This window comes from Oncorhynchus keta, chromosome 28 (assembly GCF_023373465.1).
Source record: "Oncorhynchus keta strain PuntledgeMale-10-30-2019 chromosome 28, Oket_V2, whole genome shotgun sequence".
NCBI lineage: Eukaryota > Metazoa > Chordata > Actinopteri > Salmoniformes > Salmonidae > Oncorhynchus > Oncorhynchus keta.
In genome coordinates this window covers 77,124,498-77,147,576 of record NC_068448.1, presented here as the reverse complement: position 1 = coordinate 77,147,576, position 23,079 = coordinate 77,124,498, and the positions used below count along the sequence as shown (strand labels likewise).

Here is a 23,079-nt window from a genome sequence, read left to right as displayed (position 1 = left end):
ACAGTACAGACCTATACTATTCTCTACTGTCCTATCCTCTACTGACCTATACTATACTCTACTGTACAGTACAGACCTATACTATACTCTACTGTACTGTCCTATCCTCTACTGACCTATACTATACTCTACTGTACTGTCCTACCCTATACTCTACTGTCCTATCCTATACTGTCCTATCCTATCCTCTACTGTACTATCCTATACTGTCCTATCCTATACTCTACTGTACTGTCCTATCCTATACTCTACTGTACTGTCCTATCCTATACTCTACTGTACTGTCCTATACTCTATTTTACAGTAATGACCTATACTCTACTGTACTGACGTATACTATACTCTACTGTACTGACCTATACTCTATTGTATTGTACTGTACTGTCCTATACTATACTCTATAATAATACTCTACTTTACTGTACTGACCTATACTCTATTGTACTGTACTGACCTATACTCTATTGTACTGTACTGACCTATACTATACTCTACTTTACTGTCCTATACTATACTCTACTTTACTGTACTGACCTATACTCTATTGTACTGTACTGACCTATACTCTATTGTACTGTACTGACCTATACTATACTCTACTTTACTGTCCTATACTATACTCTACTTTACTGTACTGACCTATACTCTACTTTACTGTACTGACCTATACTATACTGACCTATACTCTACTGTACTGTACTGACCTATACTCTACTGTACTGTACTGACCTATACTCTACTGTACTGTACTGACCTATACTCTATTGTACTGTACTGACCTATACTCTATTGTACTGTACTGACCTATACTCTATTGTACTGTACTGACCTATACTCTATTGTACTGTACTGACCTATACTCTATTGTACTGTACTGACCTATACTCTACTCTACTGTCCTATACTCTATTTTACAGTACTGACCTATACTTTCCTATACTCTACAGTACTGTACTGACCTATACTCTATTTTACAGTGCTGACCTATACTATACTATACTCTACTGTACTGTACAGTACTGACCTATACTATACTGTACTGACCTATACTATACTCTACTTTACTGTACTGTCCTATACTATACTCTACTGTACAGTACTGACCTATACTATACCCTACTGTCCTATACTATACTGTACAGTCCTATACTCTATTTTACAGTACTGACCTATACTCTATTTTACAGTACTGACCTATACTATACCCTACTTTACTGTACTGACCTATACTATACTCTATTGTACAGTACTGACCTATACTCTACTCTACTGTACAGTACTGACCTATACTATACTCTACTTTACTGTACAGACCTATACTCTACTGTACAGTACTGACCTATACTATACTCTACTATACTATATTGTACTGTACTGACCTATACTCTACATTACTGTTCTGCACTGCACTCCACCTCCTGAATGTTTTGTCATTCAGGTCCAACAAGTCATTTTGTGACCACAAGTCATTTTGTGACCACTCCATGTCAAACACAGAAAGTGTTGTTTAAATCAAAAGGGATGCTGTCAAAATGTTATTGGATGGGAGTTGGATGGGAGTTGGATGGGAGTTGGATTGGAGTTGGATTGGAGTTGGATTGGAGTTGGATTGGAGTTGGGATGGAGTTGGGATGGAGTTGGGATGGAGTTGGGATGGAGTTGGGATGGAGTTGGGATGGAGTTGGGATGGAGTTGGATGGAGTTGGATGGAGTTGGGATGGAGTTGGGATGGAGTTGGGATGGAGTTGGATGGAGTTGGGATGGAGTTGGGATGGAGTTGGGATGGAGTTGGGATGGAGTTGGGATGGAGTTGGAAACAACCTTTATAACTGACTTAATGTTGTATTATTTTCATGAACTCTTTAATGGTCGGTCACAGAAAACATTTCATCTGGATTCTCAGCAGCAAGCTATAGCCTCTTCACACTGATGTGGAGTTATATACTATATTCAGCACTTGAGAGGTAGATCTCAGCAGCAAGCTACAGGCTCTTCACACTGATTGTTGCTTGTCTAGGACTAAGATAGCTCATCAAAGGTCTTCTTAGGCAACAACGTATTCACGTTAACTAAACGGTATAACAGAGCCACTAAGTGGGAATCCATTTTAACATCTAGAAAGTACTTGGGATGTATATTCACAGCATAGGACAAAAAATAATGAGTTTCCAAACACACATTTCCTGAGATTGAATGAGGTCTTGCCAAACAGTTTAGATTTCCTTGTAGGGGCAGACTCCAAATCAGAATATCAATCTACTAAATTAATTTAAAAATCAGCTTCGACATTCTGTTAAAAGGGGCCAATAAAAACCTAGTTTGCAAAAGCTATGGTCCATAGCCCTACCTCTGTCAATAACTTCTGCTGCTAGCCCACAATTAAAGGCATTCTAATGCAGCAGTCCCTTGTGGCTAGTCAAAGCAAACTTGGCAGGATGAGGTAAACACACGTAAATAAATAAATAAATAAATAAATAAATAAATAACCCTGGTAAAATAATTGAAGTTCAGTTGTCCTTGTATCTATGAACTCAGTTCAGGAATCTGTGAAACCATGACCAAATTCCACACTCACCATCTGTGGAAATTTAGTTAAAGGATAACGCAATCATATGGGGAGAATTTGCAGAAGCATTCGCTGAAAAACAAGCTCTGAACGTCTGATATTCAAACAGCAATAAGCTCATTATAAAATGCCTTGAAATGTATTACGTTTGAAATGGCTTACAATATCATAGTCCTACCTAACGCAAATATATCACAGAAAATCCTAATAAAATAGGTGTAATTAAATAAATAAATAAATAAATGGAAGTAAAATGTCCAGCTGTCTTGGTGTCTGTGAGAGACAGTAATTAATTAAGCAAGGCCAGTGTTATAGAGAGCACAACTGCTACTCTACTTTGTAACGATCAGATTAAATATGTGTCTAGTACATCACGTTTCACTGACATTTTTCAACAGCGTCATAGTTTGCTACATTGTTTTTTATTTATTTATTAAACGAAGATAAACAGCAGAAGTTAGTACTTAGACACACCCTCTGTGTAAACTAACCAAATCTGACCAAGGGACCAATATAACAATACAATGGATGGGCAAGACCGTGTCCAACGTGACCAGTGCGGTGAAACTACACACTGAAATGGACAAAGACTCTCAATGGAAGTGTAATCTCTGCGATCTAGTACTGTGGTCATTCATTGTGATCATTTCAATTTCTGTATCTACATTTCCTCCTCCCAGTTTCACACCACAGTTCAAACGACAATTATTCAGAGATAACAATGTTGAGTAAAAATCACTCTCTTTTTTTGTTGCTTACCTGAACATAATTGTTTTCACAGTAGTCTGCTACTTGTGTGAGATTCTGGTAACTCTCTACGAGAGCTCTTTTGCCGGCTGGAATTTCTTCCTCTAACAACATTTGCAGCTCTGCCATCTTACATCTCCCCGCATAGCGACTTCGCTTTCGCTTTGACTGAGGTTTGAAACAACCAGCTCTGCCACGGAAAAAAAACTCATTCGCCTGGTATTGTGGGATTCATGGGGTATATTCATTAGTCAGATTCCGTTGCAAAACGTTTCGTCTGTTGCAGAAACAGTTTACCGTTTACTCTAGGAACCAAATGGAAGCAAGCATACCGAACACAACGAAACGGGGAGAAACCTGAGTTTGATCAATATAAACTCTCGTTTTCGTTCCAAAACGTTTTCCGCTTGGATAAGGCCTAAACGGTTTCAGTTGAAAAACGTTTTGCAACAGACGAAACGTTTTTAACGGAATCTGATTAATGAATAGACCCCCAGCCTCGCTATCACGTCCGCGCAGGGAGCAAAAAAAAACAGCTGCTGGAGAAGTTCTCCAGATTGTCACTAATTACCAGTCACAACGACGAAATTGGCTATATCTTAAAATGTATTAAAAACAAAAATATATATTTATCGTCTAAATCAGGGTAAGGCATAAAGTAATCAGTGTGGTTAAGGTTAGGGGTGAGCTTAAAATGACACTTTAAGAAGATACATTGTAGAAATGGGCGGGGTTTATGACTTTGTGGATGTGGTAATTAGTGACGACCATTTATCCCTCTCGCCTCTCCCCTTCCTCTGACCGAAACATGGATCACCGTGTAGAATGCTGGGATACGTAGTGCTACAATGTATCCTTGTCTGGGCTTCAGATCGAAAAAAAATCCTCACATTTTATACAAAACATCAACGCATGAGGATTTTTTATGCCCATGCGACATTTCTTATTGTGGCCAACAACACATAGCTTTGTGATGGCTACATTCCTTTACAATACATTTGTTTTTAGGTCAAATACACACTCAGCCACAGACTGTATTTAGAACTACATATCCAGTAAGCTGAGGCTGGTGCATTGTGGAGCTTGTAGGGATTTTGATGTCATAATAAAGAACATATTTATCTCCATCCTGGCAGTAGAAAACTACAACTCCCATAGCACGCAGTGCCTGTCACCTCTGTATTGTGCCTGTCACTTCTGTCGTTAAGTACAGAGAGGTCGTAGTCTCAAGCAGGTAGATCATTAAATGGTGAGTGCCAAACATGTCCTACTGAGCGTATTTACCGAGTGAAATATATATATTTTGTTGTGTTCATTGGAAAGATAAATTATTAAGATGTTTTTAAACCATTTGTTAATTGAGTGCTCTAAAATTCACAGACGACATAACCTTAACCAGTGGTTTTGGTTTAGCTTATCTGCTATGAGGTTGTTGTCAAATAGTCACCTATAGTACTTATATATCTATATTTGAAGTACTTTTATATTTTTGTGAACGGTTTTCATATCATTTGACCAATGTTATTATGGGCCTAGCTTTAGCCATAACATAATTTCTGCAACCCATACTCAACTCTCATGTTGTACATTCCTGTCTGACCACTTTAATAATGATTATCCCTAGGTTTCGGAGAGTTCGCGAGCGTAATTCACACTTTTGGGGTCATGATGGAGATTGAGGATGGAAAACCATTGTACGAGCGGAGATTTGATGCCGCTGTCAAAGTGATACAAAGCTTGCCTCCAGACGGTAAGGGCTATGAAGGCTAAATGCAACATTGTAGCCTAAAGCCAATTATTGTTAACCTACTTTCCAAAGCTCTATGGGAGTAGGTATATTTATACACATGAATAATATCACAACTAAATTCATTGTGTTAAAACCTAAAGAGTTTCCCCCCCCCCCCAAAAAAGCCTTTCAAATACCAAGACAGTGTTTTTTACTGCAAAGTTGTATATTCTTAGCCTGGGTACCAGTCTGTTTGAGTTATCATTCCTCTCATTGACACTCCTCATCCTCATTTCAGGTTCCTTTCAGCCCTCCAATGACATGATGCTCAAGTTTTACAGTTATTACAAACAGTCCACACTAGGACCCTGCAACACACCCAGACCTGGATTCTGGGACCCCATGGGCAAAGTCAAATGGTAATGCAAACCGACCAGTAGGATTCAAATAGGATCTAAGTCACATGGTAATGCAAACCGACCAGTAGGATTCAAATAGGATCTAAGTCACATGGTAATGCAAACCGACCAGTAGGATTCCAATAGGATCTAAGTTACATGGTAATGCAAACCGACCAGTAGGATTCAAATAGGATCTAAGTCACATGGTAATGCAAACCGACCAGTAGGATTCCAATAGGATCTAAGTCACATGGTAATGCAAACCGACCAGTAGGATTCAAATAGGATCTAAGTTACATGGTAATGCAAACCGACCAGTAGGATTCCAATAGGATCTAAGTCACATGGTAATGCAAACCGACCAGTAGGATTCAAATAGGATCTAAGTCACATGGTAATGCAAACCGACCAGTAGGATTCAAATAGGGGCAAAGTGAAATGGTAATGCAAACCGACCAGTAGGATTCAAATAGGATCTAAGTCACATGGTAATGCAAACCGACCAGTAGGATTCAAATAGGATCTAAGTCACATGGTAATGCAAACCGACCAGTAGGATTCAAATAGGATCTAAGTCACATGGTAATGCAAACCGACCAGTAGGATTCAAATAGGATCTAAGTCACATGGTAATGCAAACCGACCAGTAGGATTCAAATAGGATCTAAGTCACATGGTAATGCAAACCGACCAGTAGGATTCAAATAGGGGCAAAGTGAAATGGTAATGCAAACCGACCAGTAGGATTCAAATAGGATCTAAGTTACATGGTAATGCAAACCGACCAGTAGGATTCAAATAGGATCTAAGTTACATGGTAATGCAAACCGACCAGTAGGATTCAAATAGGATCTAAGTTACATGGTAATGCAAACCGACCAGTAGGATTCAAATAGGGGCAAAGTGAAATGGTAATGCAAACCGACCAGTAGGATTCAAATAGGGGCAAAGTGAAATGGTAATGCAAACCGACCAGTAGGATTCAAATAGGATCTAAGTCACATGGTAATGCAAACCGACCAGTAGGATTCAAATAGGGGCAAAGTGAAATGGTAATGCAAACCGACCAGTAGGATTCAAATAGAGTCGTCTAACGACGACAGAGGTTTGTCTGTACTGTAAAGTCCTTGCAGTTAACTTTCCTATTGCCACATTTTGTCTGATAAACTCTGGACTCGTTGCGCTGAAGGGGCGTGATATGTCATGTCACCATTTACACACTTGGCGGCAGTTGACTGTTTTTACTTGTTTGTTTACATATATATTTATTTATTTATTTATTTATTTTTATAGAAGATCTCACCACTGAGGGAATCCTCTTTTAGAGATGACACTGCGGCTGTTTATAAATTGGTTTTAACTATTATACTTGTAGACTGTAATTTCTTTACTGAGCCTTTACTTGTAGAGTTGGCAGGCCAGCTGCTGCTTTAGGTTAATGAGCGTCTGGGTCATTGACCAAGTGGAGACTCTCTGCTGATGACAATGACTTTACGTGCTGTCCACGACTCCTATGAGAATGACCATTATGTCTAAGAGTTAACAAATTTAAAGCAACCTTGATCGTAATACCCAAGATCCATAAAAAACAGTTGTTTCTGTTACTGATGTCTTAACTCAAAACAAAATAATTTGGTCACATACACATGGTTAGCAGATGTTATTGGTCACATGGTTAGCAGATGTTATTGGTCACATGGTTAGCAGATGTTATTGGTCACATGGTTAGCAGATGTTATTGGTCACATGGCTAGCAGATGTTATTGGTCACATACACATGGCTAGCAGATGTTATTGGTCACATACACATGGCTAGCAGATGTTATTGGTCACATACACATGGCTAGCAGATGTTATTGGTCACATACACATGGCTAGCAGATGTTATTGGTCACATACACATGGCTAGCAGATGTTATTGGTCAGATACACATGGCTAGCAGATGTTAATGCGAGTGTAGTGAAATGCTTGTGCTTCTAGTTCAAACAGTGCAGCAATATCTAACATGTAATCTAACAATTCCACAACAACTACCTCATACACACAAATCTGGGTTAAGGAATGGAATAAGAATATATAAATATATGGATGAGCAATGACAGAGTGGCATAGGCTAATGTAACAGTATAATTTTAGACCGTCCCCTCGCCCATACCCGGGCGTGAATCAGGGACCCTTGGCACACATCAACAACTGACACCCACGAAGCATCGTTACCCATCGCTCCACAAAAGCCGCGGCCCTTGCAGAGCAAGGGGAACCACTACTTCAAGGTCTCGGAGCAAGTGACGTCACCGATTGAACCGCTATTTAGCGCGCACCGCTAACTAAGCTAGCCGTTTCACATCCGTTACACCAGCACCACCGCTAACTAAGCTAGCCGTTTCACATCCGTTACACCAGCACCACCGCTAACTAAGCTAGCCGTTTCACATCTGTTACACTAAGATACAGTAGATAGTATAGAATACAGTATATATTCTGTTTAACCTGTGTGATCACTTGAAGAGTGTCAATGTAGGTGTTATTTCAAACATCTTGTTCTGTCTATTTAGGGATGCATGGAATGATCTGGGAGAAATGCCCAAGGAAGAGGCAATGATTGCTTATGTTGATGAATTGAAGCTGGTAAGTGTTTTGTCTTGAATGGATATGAAGGTTTAATGCATAAGTCAGCATACCAGCGTTGGCGGGTATTCTAATACATTATTGATGAGTCCAGGAAGCAAGGGGAATTCTATTACATTATTGATGAGTCCAGGAAGCAAGGGGAATTCTAATACATTATTGATGAGTCCAGGAAGCAAGGGGAATTCTATTACATTATTGATGAGTCCAGGAAGCAAGGGGAATTCTATTACATTATTGATGAGTCCAGGAAGCAAGGGGAATTCTATTACATTATTGATGAGTCCGGGAAGCAAGGGGAATTCTATTACATTATTGATGAGTCCGGGAAGCAAGGGGAATTCTAATACATTATTGATGAGTCCAGGAAGCAAGGGGAATTCTAATACATTATTGATGAGTCCAGGAAGCAAGGGGAATTCTATTACATTATTGATGAGTCCAGGAAGCAAGGGGAATTCTAATACATTATTGATGAGTCCAGGAAGCAAGGGGAATTCTAATACATTATTGATGAGTCCAGGAAGCAAGGGGAATTCTATTACATTATTGATGAGTCCAGGAAGCAAGGGGAATTCTATTACATTATTGATGAGTCCAGGAAGCAAGGGGAATTCTAAAACATTATTGATGAGTCCAGGAAGCAAGGGGAATTCTAATACATTATTGATGAGTCCAGGAAGCAAGGGGAATTCTAATACATTATTGATGAGTCCAGGAAGCAAGGGGAATTCTATTACATTATTGATGAGTCCAGGAAGCAAGGGGAATTCTAATACATTATTGATGAGTCCAGGAAGCAAGGGGAATTCTAATACATTATTGATGAGTCCAGGAAGCAAGGGGAATTCTAATACATTATTGATGAGTCCAGGAAGCAAGGGGAATTCTAATACATTATTGATGAGTCCAGGAAGCAAGGGGAATTCTATTACATTATTGATGAGTCCAGGAAGCTCTTTATAATTTAAATATCCCGAGTTCAATTAAGTTAAAAAGGAATTGACTCCCAACCCAGAGGTGGATCATTTTTGTTGATGAAAATCTGTCTAAATGACGTTCAGACAGGATGGTCTGAATGTCAGTGGACGTCAGAGGGCACTAAATGTTTTTGTTGTCGTGTTGTGTGTAAACAACAGATCCTTGAGGGCATGCCCTGTACAACAGAGGTAGAGCAGCTGCTGCTGGTGTTGGGCCCCTTCTATGAGCAGGTGCAAGAGAAAAAACACATAAATCAGATTTCCGACCTGTCTGCAGGTACTGTCACTACCTTTTTTTATTTGATTTTATATGAATTTGATTTTAATTTTATTTGGCATGTCTTCCATTTTAACTACATTTCTATCATGTGCTCAGCCCGTTTGACAAAATTTGCACGGCAACTTCAAGGCAAGTCTATAGATGTGTATTTACCCACAATTCCCGGATCATTTTATGTCTGATGTTGTAGTTTAGTATAAATAGGTTTTCATAAAAAAAAAAACATTTTTTTAGCTTTATATCTCATAGTTTGGTTAAATTAGAACTTGTCTCCCGCTATGTCTCCCGGTATGTCTCCCGCTATGTCTCCGGGTATGCCTCCCGGTATGTCTCCCGGTATACAATATACAGTGCATTCTGAAAGTATTCAGTCCTTTTTCCCCATGTTGTTATGTTACAGCCTTATTGTAAAATGGATCAAATACAAACATGTCCTCATCAATCTACACACAATACCCCATAATGACATCACAATACCCCATAATGACATCACAATACCCCATAATGACATCACAATACCACAGAATGACATCACAATACCCCATAATGACATCACAATACCCCATAATGACATCACAATACCCCATAATGACATCACAATACCACAGAATGACAAAGCGAAAACAGCTTTTTAGACATTTTTGCAAATGTATGTAAAAAAAATCTATATCTTATTTACAAAAGTATTCAGGCCCTTTGCTATGAGACTCTAAATTGAGCTGAGGTGCATCCTGTTTCCATTTATCATCCTTGAGATTTTTTTACAACTTGATTGGAGTTCACTTGTAGTAAATTCAATTGATTGGACATGATTTGGAAGGCATGATTGGGGAAGGGTACCAAATAGTTCCTGCAGCATTGAAGGTCCCCAAGAACACAGTGGCCTCCATCATTCTTAAAAGGAAGAAGTGTGGAACCACCAACACTCTTCCTAGAGCTGGCCGCCTGGCCAAACTGAGCAATTGGTGGAGAAGGGCCTTGATCAGGGATGTGACCAAGAACCCGATGGTCACTCTGAAGGAGCTCCAGAGCACCTCTGTGGAGATGGGAGAACCTTCCAGAAGGACAACCATCTCTGCAGCACTCCACAAATCAGGCCTTTATGGTAGAGTGGCCACACAGAAGCCACTCCTCAGTAAAAGGCACATGACAGCCCACTTGGAGTTTGTCAAAAGGCACCTAAAGGACTCTCAGACCATGAGAAACAAGATTCTCTGGTCTGATGAAACCAAGATTGAACACTTGGCCTGAATGCCAAGTGCCACGTCTGGAGAAAACCTGGCACCATCCCTATAGGGAATCATGGTGGTGGCACCATCCCTATAGGGAATCATGGTGGTGGCACCATCCCTATAGGGAATCATGGTGGTGGCACCATCCCTATAGGGAATCATGGTGGTGGCACCATCCCTATAGGGAATCATGGTGGTGGCACCATCCCTATAGGGAATCATGGTGGTGGCACCATCCCTACAGGGAATCATGGTGGTGGCACCATCCCTACAGGGAATCATGGTGGTGGCACCATCCCTACAGGGAATCATGGTGGTGGCACCATCCCTATAGGGAATCATGGTGGTGGCACCATCCCTACAGGGAATCATGGTGGTGGCACCATCCCTACAGGGAATCATGGTGGTGGCAGCATCCTGTTGTGGGGATGTTTTTCAGCGGCAGGGACTGGGAGATTAGTCAGGATCGAGGGAAAGAGATGAACGAAGCAAAGTACAGAGACAGATCCTTGATGAAAACCTGCTCCAGAGCTCTCAGGACCTCAGACTGGGGCAAAGGTTCACCTTCAAACAGGACAACGACCCTAAGTACACATCCAAGACAAGACAGGAGTGTCTCTGAATGTCCTTGAGTGGCCCAGTCAGAGCCCAGACTTGACCCCAATCAAACATTTCTGGAGAGACCTGAAAATAGCTGTGCAGTGACGCTCCCCATCCAACCTGACAGAGATTGAGAGGATCTGCAGAGAAGAATGGGAGAAACTCCCCAAATACAGGTGTGTCAAGATTGTAGTGTCATACACAAGAAGACTCAAATACTTCAACAAAGTATTGAGTAAATGGTCTGAATACTTGTAAATGATATATTACTGTTTTACTTTTAATACATTTGCAAAAATCTCTAAATACTGTTTTTGCTTTGTCATTATGGGTTTATGATTTGTGTGTAGATTGATGAGGGAAAAAAACAATTGAATCCATTTTAGAATAAGACTGAAACTTAACAAAATGGGGGTAAAAGTCAAGGGATCTGACTACTTTCCAAATGCACTCTATACAAAAGTATGTGGACACCCCTTCAAATTAGTGGATTCGGATATAGCCACACCCACGGCTGACAGGTATATAAAATCGAGCACACAGTCATGCAATCTCCATAGACAAACATTGGCCGTAGAATGGCCTTAAATAAGAGCTCAGTGACTTTCAACGTGACACCGTCATACTGTAGGAAGCCACCTTTCCAACAAGTCAGTTCTTCAAATGTATGCCCTGCAAGAACTGCCCCGGTCAACTGTAAGTGCTTTTATTGTGAAGTGGAAATGTTTAGGAGCAACAACGGCTCAGCCGTGAAGTGGTAGGCCACACAGGCTCACAGAACGGGACCGCTGAGTGCTGAAGCGTGTAGCACGTAAAATTGATCTGTACTTGGTTGCAAACACACACTACCGATTTCCAAACTGCCTCGGGAAGCAACATCAGCACAATAACTGATCTCGGGAGCTTCATGAAATGGGTTTCCATGGCCGAGCAGCCGCACACAAGCGTAAGATTGCCAAGCGTCGGCTGGAGTGGTATAAAGCTCTCCACCATTGGACTCTGGAGCAGTGGAAACATCTTCTCTGAACCGATTAATCACGCTTCTCCACCCTCTGGCAGTCCAATGGACGAATCTGGGTTTGGCGGATGCCAGGAGATTGCAACCTGTCCGAATGTATAGTGCCAACTGTAAAGTTTGGTGGAGGAGGAATAATGGTCTGGGGCTGTTTTTCATGGTTCGGGCCCCTTAGCTCCAGTGAAGGGGAATCTAAACACTACAGCATACCATTACATTCTAGATGATTCTGTGCTTCCATCTTTGTGGTAACAGTTTGGGGAAGGCCCTTTCCTGTTTCACCATGACAATGCCCTTGTGGACAAAGCAAGGTTTGTACAGAAATGGTTTGTCGAGATCCGGTGTGGAAGAACTTGATTGGCCTGCACAGAGCCCTGACCTCAAACACATCGAACACCTTTGGGATGAATTGGAACGCCGGCTGTGAGCCCTAATCGCTCAACATAATTTCCCGACCTCACTAATGCTCTTGTGGCTGAACGGATGCAAGTCCCCTGCAGCAATGTACCAACATCTAGTGGAAAGCCTTCCCAGAAGAGTGGAGGCTGTTATAGCAGCAATGTACCAACATCTAGTGGAAAGCCTTCCCAGAAGAGTGGAGGCTGTTATAGCAGCAATGTACCAACATCTAGTGGAAAGCCTTCCCAGAAGAGTGGAGGCTGTTATAGCAGCAATGTACCAACATCTAGTGGAAAGCCTTCCCAGAAGAGTGGAGGCTGTTATAGCAGCAATGTACCAACATCTAGTGGAAAGCCTTCCCAGAAGAGTGGAGGCTGTTATAGCAGCAATGTACCAACATCTAGTGGAAAGCCTTCCCAGAAGAGTGGAGGCTGTTATAGCAGCAATGTTCCAACATCTAGTGGAAAGCCTTCCCAGAAGAGTGGAGGCTGTTATAGCAGCAATGTACCAACATCTAGTGGAAAGCCTTCCCAGAAGAGTGGAGGCTGTTATAGCAGCAATGTACCAACATCTAGTGGAAAGCCTTCCCAGAAGAGTGGAGGCTGTTATAGCAGCAATGTACCAACATCTAGTGGAAAGCCTTCCCAGAAGAGTGGAGGCTGTTATAGCAGCAATGTACCAACATCTAGTGGAAAGCCTTCCCAGAAGAGTGGAGGCTGTTATAACAGCAATGTACCAACATCTAGTGGAAAGCCTTCCCAGAAGAGTGGAGGCTGTTATAGCAGCAATGTACCAACATCTAGTGGAAAGACTTCCCAGAAGAGTGGAGTCTGTTATAGCAGCAATGTACCAACATCTAGTGGAAAGCCTTCCCAGAAGAGTGGAGGCTGTTATAGCAGCAATGTACCAACATCTAGTGGAAAGCCTTCCCAGAAGAGTGGAGGCTGTTATAGCAGCAATGTACCAACATCTAGTGGAAAGCCTTCCCAGAAGAGTGGAGGCTGTTATAGCAGCAATGTACCAACATCTAGTGGAAAGCCTTCCCAGAAGAGTGGAGGCTGTTATAGCAGCAATGTTCCAACATCTAGTGGAAGGCCTTCCCAGAAGAGTGGAGGCTGTTATAGCAGCAATGTTCCAACATCTAGTGGAAGGCATTCCCAGGAGAGTAGAGGCTGTTATAGCAGCCAGGGGGGGGGGGGGATCAACTCCATATTAATGTCCATGATTTTGGAATGAGATGTTGTACGAGCAGGTGTCTACATACTTTTGGTTATGTCGTGTATCTCATGGTATATCTCCTTGTCTGGGTAAATTAAACTAGCAGTAACATAAAGTTTTAGTTTTTTTTAAATGATTGTAACACAGTTGTTTCTATGACACAGGTTTTGGGACCATGATTACATCAGCACCTTCAAAAAGTGTCACAAGGAGCATCATTAAGACAATGGAAATTAATGGCACTTTGGAGACACGGTCACCCAGGCCAAAGCCCAAAGTCATGGCAGTGAAGGAACAGAGGGAGGAAGAGGAGTTTGAGTTTGATGAGGAAGATGAAGTTGAAGAAATTGCTGAGATCAAGGAGGTGAAAAAAGGTATGTTGTCAAACATTAGGACAAGAAAATAACAATAACACAGAAACCGTTAAAAATCTTGTAATAATATATTTAGAAAATGTCTTTCAGCAACTGAAAAGTCGAAGAGAAAGGGCTCATCCAGGAGACCTAAAGTCCCCCTGTCCGAAGGTAATGTGAGGAACGGGACGAGCCACTTTTCCAATGGGACCTCCAAGGCTGCGCTGAACAGTGAGGACTCAGAGGAGGGCCTCTTGAACAGCACCCTGCCCCTGGAGCCCCATGTCCAGGTCAACGGCCACCACGCAGGTGAGGACCACCAGATCTGTGTGTTTAGAGTTGTTATCTCTCAATTAGCATCACACGGGGGGTATATTTAATATTTAACTGAACGTCTAGGACGAGAACAATATTCTTAAAAGGTGGCCCGACTCGTCTCTGGATAGCACATTAATGTTGCGGTGACAACGGTGACATACTGTAATTCGCCTGTTAGTTAGAATGTTGTGTGCACGTTACCATGGCTGAAGGTTTGAGTTCATAAAAAATATTTTATATTTTATCCAATGGCCACAGGATTGTAAATTGTAAATGTATGCTTTTCAAGAGCATAACATACTATTTATTGTAAACACAAAAAGGTAGAAACTATTTCCCCGTGGTAACCAATAGGTATTTCAGGCACTGTAGAAAAAAGGTAGAAACCAACCAATCAGGTGCATGACGATGAGTACTTTATGATTGTAATGTACATAGGCGTACCTATTACAGTGTATATCAGGCCGAGATTTGTCTGTTACAACAGAACTGAGGTTTGAATTTCGACACAATTCAGGTTTGCCATTGATATCTAGTATGCTGAATATTAGCATTACTGTCTCAAACAAGAAGCAGGCGTTATAGTGGTTAGAGCGTTGGACTAGCAGCCGAAAGGTTGCAAGTTCAAATCCCCGAGGTGACAAGGTACAAATCTGTCGTTCTGTTCCTAGGCCGTCATTGAAAATAAGAATTTGTTCTTAACTGACTTGCCTAGTTAAATAAAGGTAAAATAAAAAAAAATATAGGCCTAATCCAGATCGTCCATTACCTAGATGGCAAAAAAAAAGTTTCAAAATGGCTACTTGGCACCCTAGTGGGTGGTTGTCCTCATGGATCCTTTGCCATGTGATCCTATTAAGCTGCTCAGCTTTACTCACAGAGCTGTTGCAACTCTGCACTTCCCTGGGAACAGACACAGACTCCCCTGCTCTGATGGGTTGTCGTGACATTATCCCCCTAAAAGCTGATCTGGTCTGGGGCCAGTGGACCTCGAACCTGCTCATCCAATCAATGATCACCTTGATAAAGGATACGTTTGGAATGTGGAACACATGCACGACCAATCAGAAGTTTGGACACACCTACTCATTCAAGGGTTTTTCTTTATTTTTTACATTGTAGAATAATAGTGAAGACATCAAAACTACAAAATAGCGCACTTTTTTGGTTACTACGATGATTCCATATTGTGTTATTTCATAGTTTTGATGTCTTCACTATTATTCTACAATGTAGAAAATAGTAAAAAATAAAGAAAAACCCATGAATGAGTAGATGTGTCCAAACCTTTGACTGTATCATGCTAATGGCACATCAAAGGCCTCTGTACTAGTTACATTTGTGTTGCTTCTTAATGGCTCCTGCTAGCACAAACATCTCTCTGAAGGAAGGTTCCCTTATGGCTAAGAGTGGAAGCTGACCCGTATGGGACATTGTGCTATCTATTCCTATAGATCTGGATGTATCCTGGCCCCGTCATGTGGCCAGTGACTCAGACAGCGAGGTCTACTGTGACTCTATGGACCAGTTTGGCCTGGAAGAGGTAAGAGTACACACACACTTACACACACATACACTTACGCACGCACGCACACACATACACACATAGAGTACAGAGTACAGACAAAGCAAGTACACACAGCGTACATGCAACATTTCCAAATCCTCATGTATGTGTGTTTGGTTCAGGGCTCTGAGGCACACACTGACCGCTGTCTGGAGCTGGATGAGGAAGACCAGGGGGAGAGCCACAGCCCTCTGTCTGATCAGGAGGGGCCCGCCGAGGCACCGTGTGGGACCCCTGAGGACTCCCAGGGGCCACCCAAGGGCATCCAGTGTGGCGGGGAGGATGGGGAGACGAGTGGAGGGGCCTCTCAGAGACAGAGACTGAATACAGATAGGGTCAATAGGAGAGAACGAGGTACGGTGTGTGTGTGTGTTTAGGCCCGTTCTTTCTCTAGAAGTATATGTCAGTGTTCACACTTCTGTGTCTCAATATTTGTTTATAGGCTCCAGGTCTTCAGGGCACGGCGTGGAGGCCCAGGGGCCCTTGCAGGGTAGCGGAGGGGACCGGGAGCGATGGGGTGGAGCGGGAGCAACAGGAGGCAGTCTGAATGAGCAGATCGTAGTGGCGCTGGCCAGACTGCAGGAGGACATGCAGAGTGTCCTGGAGAGATTGCACACACTCGAGGCCCTCACTGCATCCCAGGTCAGAGACCAGAGACCCACATATCATTTTGAAACTATCTGTTACACAGCCTGATAAGATAGTAACTACTGCTAAAAGGTGTCTAATAACCACGTGACAAACATGCTGTCATGTGGTACTTCCACCTATTGCTCTCAAAACATTTTATTCATGCTCAAAAGGTCAGGATTTTGGTCCAAGATGGTTTTGGTCCAAGATGATTTTGGTCCAAGATGATTTTGGTCCAAGATGATTTTGGTCTAAGATTGTTTTGGTCTAAGATGATTTTGGTGTAAGATGGACTCTAACTATTTAGTTGAAGAAGTAATTTAATGTATGTTGTTGTGTTCCTTTCTTCTCCCTTTTGTTTTCTAGTCGTTGGCTCTACCATACCCACCGTCACCCCTGGTAAAGAAGGGAAGTAAGGTAGGGTGTGCTGCTTTTCTGTCTGTCACTGTTTGTGTTGGACTCAGATCACATGGTCATAGACTGATCACATGGTCATAGACTGATCACATGGTCATAGACACATGGTCATAGACTGATCACATGGTCATAGACTGATCACATGGTCATAGACTGATCACATGGTCACAGACTGAACATGCCCTTTGTAATGTGATTCAGAATACAGATCATTCTCTTTTCAGGGATATTGTGAGATATATTAAGAAGGAAGTATTTATTAGGTGTGTTTTCTGAAAGCACAAGTCTAGATTATTTACTTAGTCGTATTATTCCAAAACACCTTCAGGATGATGGACCAAATTCATGAATATGTAGATGATGTAATTTATCCATCCTTAAATCAGTTTAAATGAGCTTATATTTGCATATTAGAGAAAACGCCACACGTCTGTAACCGTATAAGCTATAAACACGAAACCTTCAAATGTGCAGAAGACCCCAACTTAGATTTCTATGAGAAAATATATTTTTTTGATAGAATCTATATTTTTTTTTTTTTTTTTACCACAACACTATTTAAATGCATTTAAATCCCAATGCATTTCAATGACAATTAAATGGCCATAGACTTACATGGGGAAAATATGTCCGTGCAAGTCCTCTTGAACCGCTTAAGCTATCAACACCAAACCAATGTTGAGATATTCAGACTGGCCCAATTTAGTCAAACGCTTTTTGATACTATTAATACTTTTTAAACTGTAAACATTTTAAAAATGTGCATAAATTAACATGGTTTTGAATGAGGAACCATAGGAATACAGAGGAAGCTATTCAAAATGGTCCTGCTCCTTGGCCGATTAAGCTACTAAACCAACTTTTAAAACATTCAGGCTATCCTAACTTCACATTTTATATATTTTTTATTTTATCAACCATAACTGTAGACATTTGCATAAAATAACTAACCAACAGTAACTCTTGAACTGTTCAAGCTAGAGACAGCAAACCAACGTTCACATGTTTAGGCTACCCTATCCATTCAATCAATCAATCAATAGCCTAAATCAATTAATTCATCAATCAATCAATAGCCTAAATCAATTAATCAATTAATCAGTCAATAGCCTAAATCAATCAATCAATCAATCAATAGCCTAAATCAATCAATTAATCAATAGCCTAAATCAATCAATTAATCAATCAGTCAATAGCCTAAATCAATTAATCAATTAATCAATCAGTCAATAGCCTAAATCAATTAATCAATCAGTCAATAGCCTAAATCAATTAATCAATCAGTCAATAGCCTAAATCAATTAATCAATCAGTCAATAGCCTAAATCAATTAATCAATCAGTCAATAGCCTAAATCAATCCATTTTTCCATATACCTACTTTTTTCAACTATAATCAGTCACCACCATTAGTACTGCTCTCATTAGCACTACTGGGACTACTTTTAACCAATCTAGCAAGCACACTACATCTTCTTCAGGAAATGTACTTCTCTAGTTTTTCAGAATCTGCATTTTCCTCCTATTTCGTCCTCTAGAAACCATCCTGGTGGCCTTTTGACATGTCTCCTAGCGCTGTTGCCTTTGCTGTGGCTTGGCCTTTTGTGGTGCAGTGGCTTATCCGTCTATATCTTCAACGCAAGAGAAGGTAATTCTATAGCAACATGGGAGATATTCTACCATAACTGCCAGTCAATGGTATTGTTGAGTAAATTGAGACGGATATTTGTTACATTTATGTTATTTGGTGATCCATTCACGATTCTGCCCCTGAAACCTCTATAATGCCAATCTGTTGATCAGCCTGGTCTCATAGACTAGACGTCACATAGTAAATGTAAATCCGGTACACTAACATTAGTATGATATGTTACATTTGGTATGGTTACATAAGAGAGAAAAGGTTACTTAAGGCAAAAACAATAAGGAGGGTGGTTGGTAGGTTGGGCATATAACACGAACATCTAGCAATCGAAAGGTTGCGTGTTCGAATCTCACCACGGACAATTTTAGCATTTTGTAACTAATACGCAACTTTGCAACTACACTGAACAAAAATATAAAACTCAACGTGCAACAGTTACAGTTCATATAAAGGTAATCAGTTTAAATACATTTATTAATCTATGGATTTCACATGACTGGGAATACAGATATGCATCTGTTGAACACACATACCTTAAAAATAAAACACATAAAAAATAAATTAAAAAAAAGTAGGAGTGTGGATCAGAAAACCAGTCAGTATCTGGTGTGACCACCATTTGCCTCATGCAGCGAGACACATCTCCTTCACATAGAGTTGATCAGGCTGTTGATTGTGGCCTGTTGTGCCACTCCTCTTCCCCCGAATGTGAGAAGTTGCTGGATATTGGCAGGAACTGGAATACACTGTCGTGCGCGTCGATCCAGAGCATCCCAAACATGCTCAATGGGTGAAATGCCTGCTGAGTATGCAGGCCAATGGAAGAACTGGGACATTTTCATGCTGAAACACGAGGTGATGGCGGCAGGTTAATTGCACGACAACGGGCCTCAGGATCTCGTCACGGTACCTCTGTTTGGCTAACCTTAACCTCTCGAGCTAACGTAAGCCAGCTAGCTAACTTTAGCGTTAACTACCTAGTCACCTAGCAAACATTAGCCACAAGAAATTGGAATTCGTAACATATTATACGTTTTTGCAAATACATAACACAGTGTGTTTTGCAAACATATTTGGAATTGCAATTCGTGACATTTCATACGAAATGATTGATGGACATCCACAAATGAATACATACATGTGCATTTTAAAAGTATTCACACCCCTTCCCTTTTTCCACATTTTGTCACGTTACAGCCTTATTCTAAAATGGGTTAAATAAAGACAAAATCCTCAGACATCTACACACAATACAACCATAATGACAAATCGAAAACAGGTTTTCAAATGTTTTAAATTAAAAACAGGAATACCTTATTTACAAAACCTTCAAGAAGTATTCAGACATTTTCAAAATTACAGCCTTATTCTAAAAGGGATTAAATAGTTATTTTTCTACTCATCAATCTACACACAATACCCCATAATGACATCACAAAACCACATAATGACAAAGCAAATACAGGTTTTTAGAAATGTTTGCTTAATTTATTTATGATTCTTTTTTTACAAAAAACTGAAATATCACATTTACATAAGTATTCAGTCTCTTTACTCAGTACTTTGTTGAAGTACCTTTGGCAGCGATTACAGCCTCGAGTCTTCTTGGGTAGGACGCTACAAGCTTAGCTTCTACAACTTGATTGGAGTCCACCTGTGGTACATTCAATGGATTGGACATGATTTGGAAAGGCACACACCTGTCTATATAAGGTCCCACAGTTGGCAGTGCATGTCAGAGCAAAAACCAAGCCATGAGGTTGACGGAATTGTCAGTAGAGCTCCGAGATAGGATTGTGTCGAGGCACAGATCTGGGGAAGGGTACCAAAACATTTCTGTACCAAAAAATATCTGCAGCATTGAAGGTCCCCAATAACAAAGTGGCATCCAACATTCTTAAATTGAAGAAGTTTGGAATCACCAAGACTCTTCCGAGAGCTGGCTGCCCAGACAAACTGAGCATTCGGGGGAGAAGGACCTTGGTCAGAGAGGTGACCAAGAACACTCTGACAGAGCTCCATAGTTCCTCTGTGGAGATGGGAGAACCTTCCAGAAGGACAACCACCTCTGCAGCACTCCAACAATCAGGCCTTTATGGTAGAGTGGCCAGACGGAAGCCACTCCTCAGTAAAAGGCACATGACAGCCCGATTGGAGTTTGCCAAAAGGCACCTAAAGGACTCTCAGACCATGAGAAACAAGATTCTCTGGTTTGAGGAAACCAAGATGGAACTCTTTGGCCTGAATGCCAAGCATCCATCTGGAGAACCTGGCACCATCCCTACAGTGAAGCATGGTGGTGGCAGTATCATGCTGTGGGGATGTCTTTCAGTGGCAGGGACTGGGAGACTAGTCAGGATCGAGGGAAAGGTGAACGGAGCAAAGTACAAAGAGCGCCTTGATGTAAACCTGCTCCAGAGCACTCAGGACCTCAGACTGGGGCGAAGGTTCACCTTCCAACTGGACAATGACCCTACGCACACAGCCAAGACAACGCAGGAGTGGCTTCGTGACAAGTCTCAATGTTCTTGAGTGACCCAGCCAGAGCCCGGACTTGAACCAGATCTAACATCTCTGGAGAGAACTGAAAATAGCTGTGCAGCAACGCTCCCAGTCCAACCTGACAGAGTTTGAGAGGATCTGCAGAGAAGAATGGGAGAAACTCTCCAAATACAGGTGTGCCAAGCTTGTAGCGTCATACCAAAGAAGACTCAAGGCTGTAATCACTGCCAAAGGTGCTTCAACAAAGTACTGAGTAAAAGGGTCTCAATACGTATGTAAATGTGATATTCCAGTATATTTTTTTAATACATTTTCAAACATTTCTAAAAACCTGTTTTTGCTTTATCATTATGGGGTATTGTGATGTCATTATGGGGTATTGTGATGTCATTATGGGGTATTGTGTGTAGATTGACGATGTAAAAAACAATTTAATCAATTTTAGAATAAGGCTGTAATATAACATGTGAAAAAAGTTAAGGGGTCTGAATACTTTACGAATGCACTGTACCATACGAAATGTAACATCATACTCACTGGAGTCTTTACGTACAGAATAATACGAAATGCTCTGAGACCACATTGTGTTGATAACTCTATGTAATTCTATGTAACTCTAAGTAACTCTATGTATGACTTGAACTTAGTAAAAAAGGCTTTCTAACATTGAGTCTTTTCCCCACTTTTAGACGAATCAACTGAAAAGTCTCCCGTCCCAAAGACACAGAGCGACGATGAGAGCCCTCTCAACAGTCTCTGGTTGGGTAACGGCCGTAGCCTCCCTTCCGCTTTCCCACCCACACCTCTATAACTCTAGCTTTTGCACTATGAAGATGGCACTAGGAGTAGTGAGTTGGGGGAAGCCTCACAACCCACTGAGTAGTGAGTTGGGGGAAGCCTCCGAACCCACTGAGTAGTGAGTTGGGGGAAGCCTCCGAACCCACTGAGTAGTGAGTTGGGGGAAGCCTCACAACCCACTGACATTACAATTGAAATCAAAGAGAAATGTGAATGAATTGAACTGCAGCTTTTATAATCACGCAAGATTATACAACTACTGTACTACATTAGTACTTTCTTTTTGCTCTGAAGAAATGACGAAGTTATTGGTTGTGTATGTTGAGTATAGCTTCTTTTCTTGCAAATATTCCGTACATCTTACGGCACGGATCGGCAACTTTGATGGGGTTGTGTTCCAAGAAGAAGACAAAAAAATCAAACTCTCCTTTTTAGCGGTTCGTCTCCTGACAGCGAAGAAGGGAAAAAAATGATGTTTTAAACTTAATTTCCTGCAATTCTACATATTTTGCCATGGGGCGTAAAGAAAATGTTGCCGTTTTAAATATGATGATCAGTGGGCCCCACCCCAGTTAGTAATTTGACTATGTTTACTGCAAGTCTAGACAGCTGGCCACGAGACTAACTGACCAATGTAAAAACATTTAGCTGACCTGGGCTTATTGAGTGACTGCTGATGCACAACAAAAACCGAATGTCGAAATTTCAGCTTATGTATTCTACTATTCTAACTCTCCAACATTTTTCTTTTGTCGGTCAAATTGGTCCGCGGGCCTTCAAAAGGGCCTGTGGTCCTTCAAAAAGGGGGGAGGTCCTCGGGCCTTCAAAAGGGGGAGGTCCTCGGGCCTTCAAAAGGGGGAGGTCCTCGGGCCTTCAAAAGGGGGAGGTCCTCGGGCCTTCAAAAGGGGGAGGTCCTCGGGCCTTCAAAAGGGGGAGGTCCTCGGGCCTTCAAAAGGGGGAGGTCCTCGGGCCTTCAAAAGGGGGAGGTCCTCGGGCCTTCAAAAGGGGGAGGTCCTCGGGTCTTCAAAAGGGGTCCTCGGGCCTTCAGGTCCTC

The 23,079-nt window shown here is 41.5% G+C and overlaps 2 protein-coding genes across 7 annotated transcripts in view; one reads left to right on the top strand and one right to left on the bottom strand.

Annotated features, from left to right (window-relative positions):
• The window catches only part of LOC118372972 (abl interactor 1-like), a 126,067-nt gene extending 122,096 nt beyond the window's left edge, over positions 1–3,971 (bottom strand). For 2 of the 5 annotated variants that reach the window (XM_052484018.1, XM_052484019.1), the window contains exon 1: positions 3,326–3,968. In XM_052484018.1, the coding sequence (XP_052339978.1) occupies positions 3,326–3,442 (117 nt within the window). In that variant the 5' untranslated portion in view covers positions 3,443–3,968. Of the gene's footprint in view, positions 1–3,325 lie in introns of all 5 variants that reach the window. The other 3 variants (XM_052484017.1, XM_052484020.1, XM_052484021.1) reach the window with 3 other exon arrangements.
• Positions 3,972–4,462: 491 nt separating this feature from the next.
• LOC118372971 (acyl-CoA-binding domain-containing protein 5A-like) lies at positions 4,463–22,805 on the top strand. Of its 2 annotated transcripts, XM_052484013.1 has the most exons (13): positions 4,463–4,562; positions 4,938–5,063; positions 5,341–5,461; positions 8,000–8,072; positions 9,212–9,329; positions 13,961–14,170; positions 14,261–14,458; positions 15,922–16,010; positions 16,157–16,388; positions 16,477–16,676; positions 17,031–17,081; positions 18,619–18,728; positions 21,917–22,805. In XM_052484013.1, exons 2-13 carry the CDS (start codon positions 4,979–4,981, stop codon positions 21,927–21,929), a joined length of 1,500 nt encoding a protein of 499 aa, XP_052339973.1. In that variant the 5' UTR covers positions 4,463–4,562; positions 4,938–4,978; the 3' UTR covers positions 21,930–22,805. The 2 variants fall into 2 exon arrangements, with proteins under 2 accessions (XP_052339973.1, XP_052339974.1); XM_052484014.1 differs by lacking the exon at positions 21,917–22,805 and having other exon boundaries at positions 18,619–18,732.
• The last annotated feature ends 274 nt before the right edge of the window (positions 22,806–23,079 follow it).

Coding starts and splice junctions, on each gene's coding strand:
- LOC118372971 (XM_052484013.1), top strand. CDS start 4,979: ATGATGGAGATTGAGGATGGAAAACCATTGTACGAGCGGAGATTTGAT. Junction 5,462..7,999: donor CCCATGGGCAAAGTCAAATG/GTAATGCAAACC, acceptor CTGTCTATTTAG/GGATGCATGGAATGATCTGG. Junction 9,330..13,960: donor GATTTCCGACCTGTCTGCAG/GTACTGTCACTA, acceptor TCTATGACACAG/GTTTTGGGACCATGATTACA.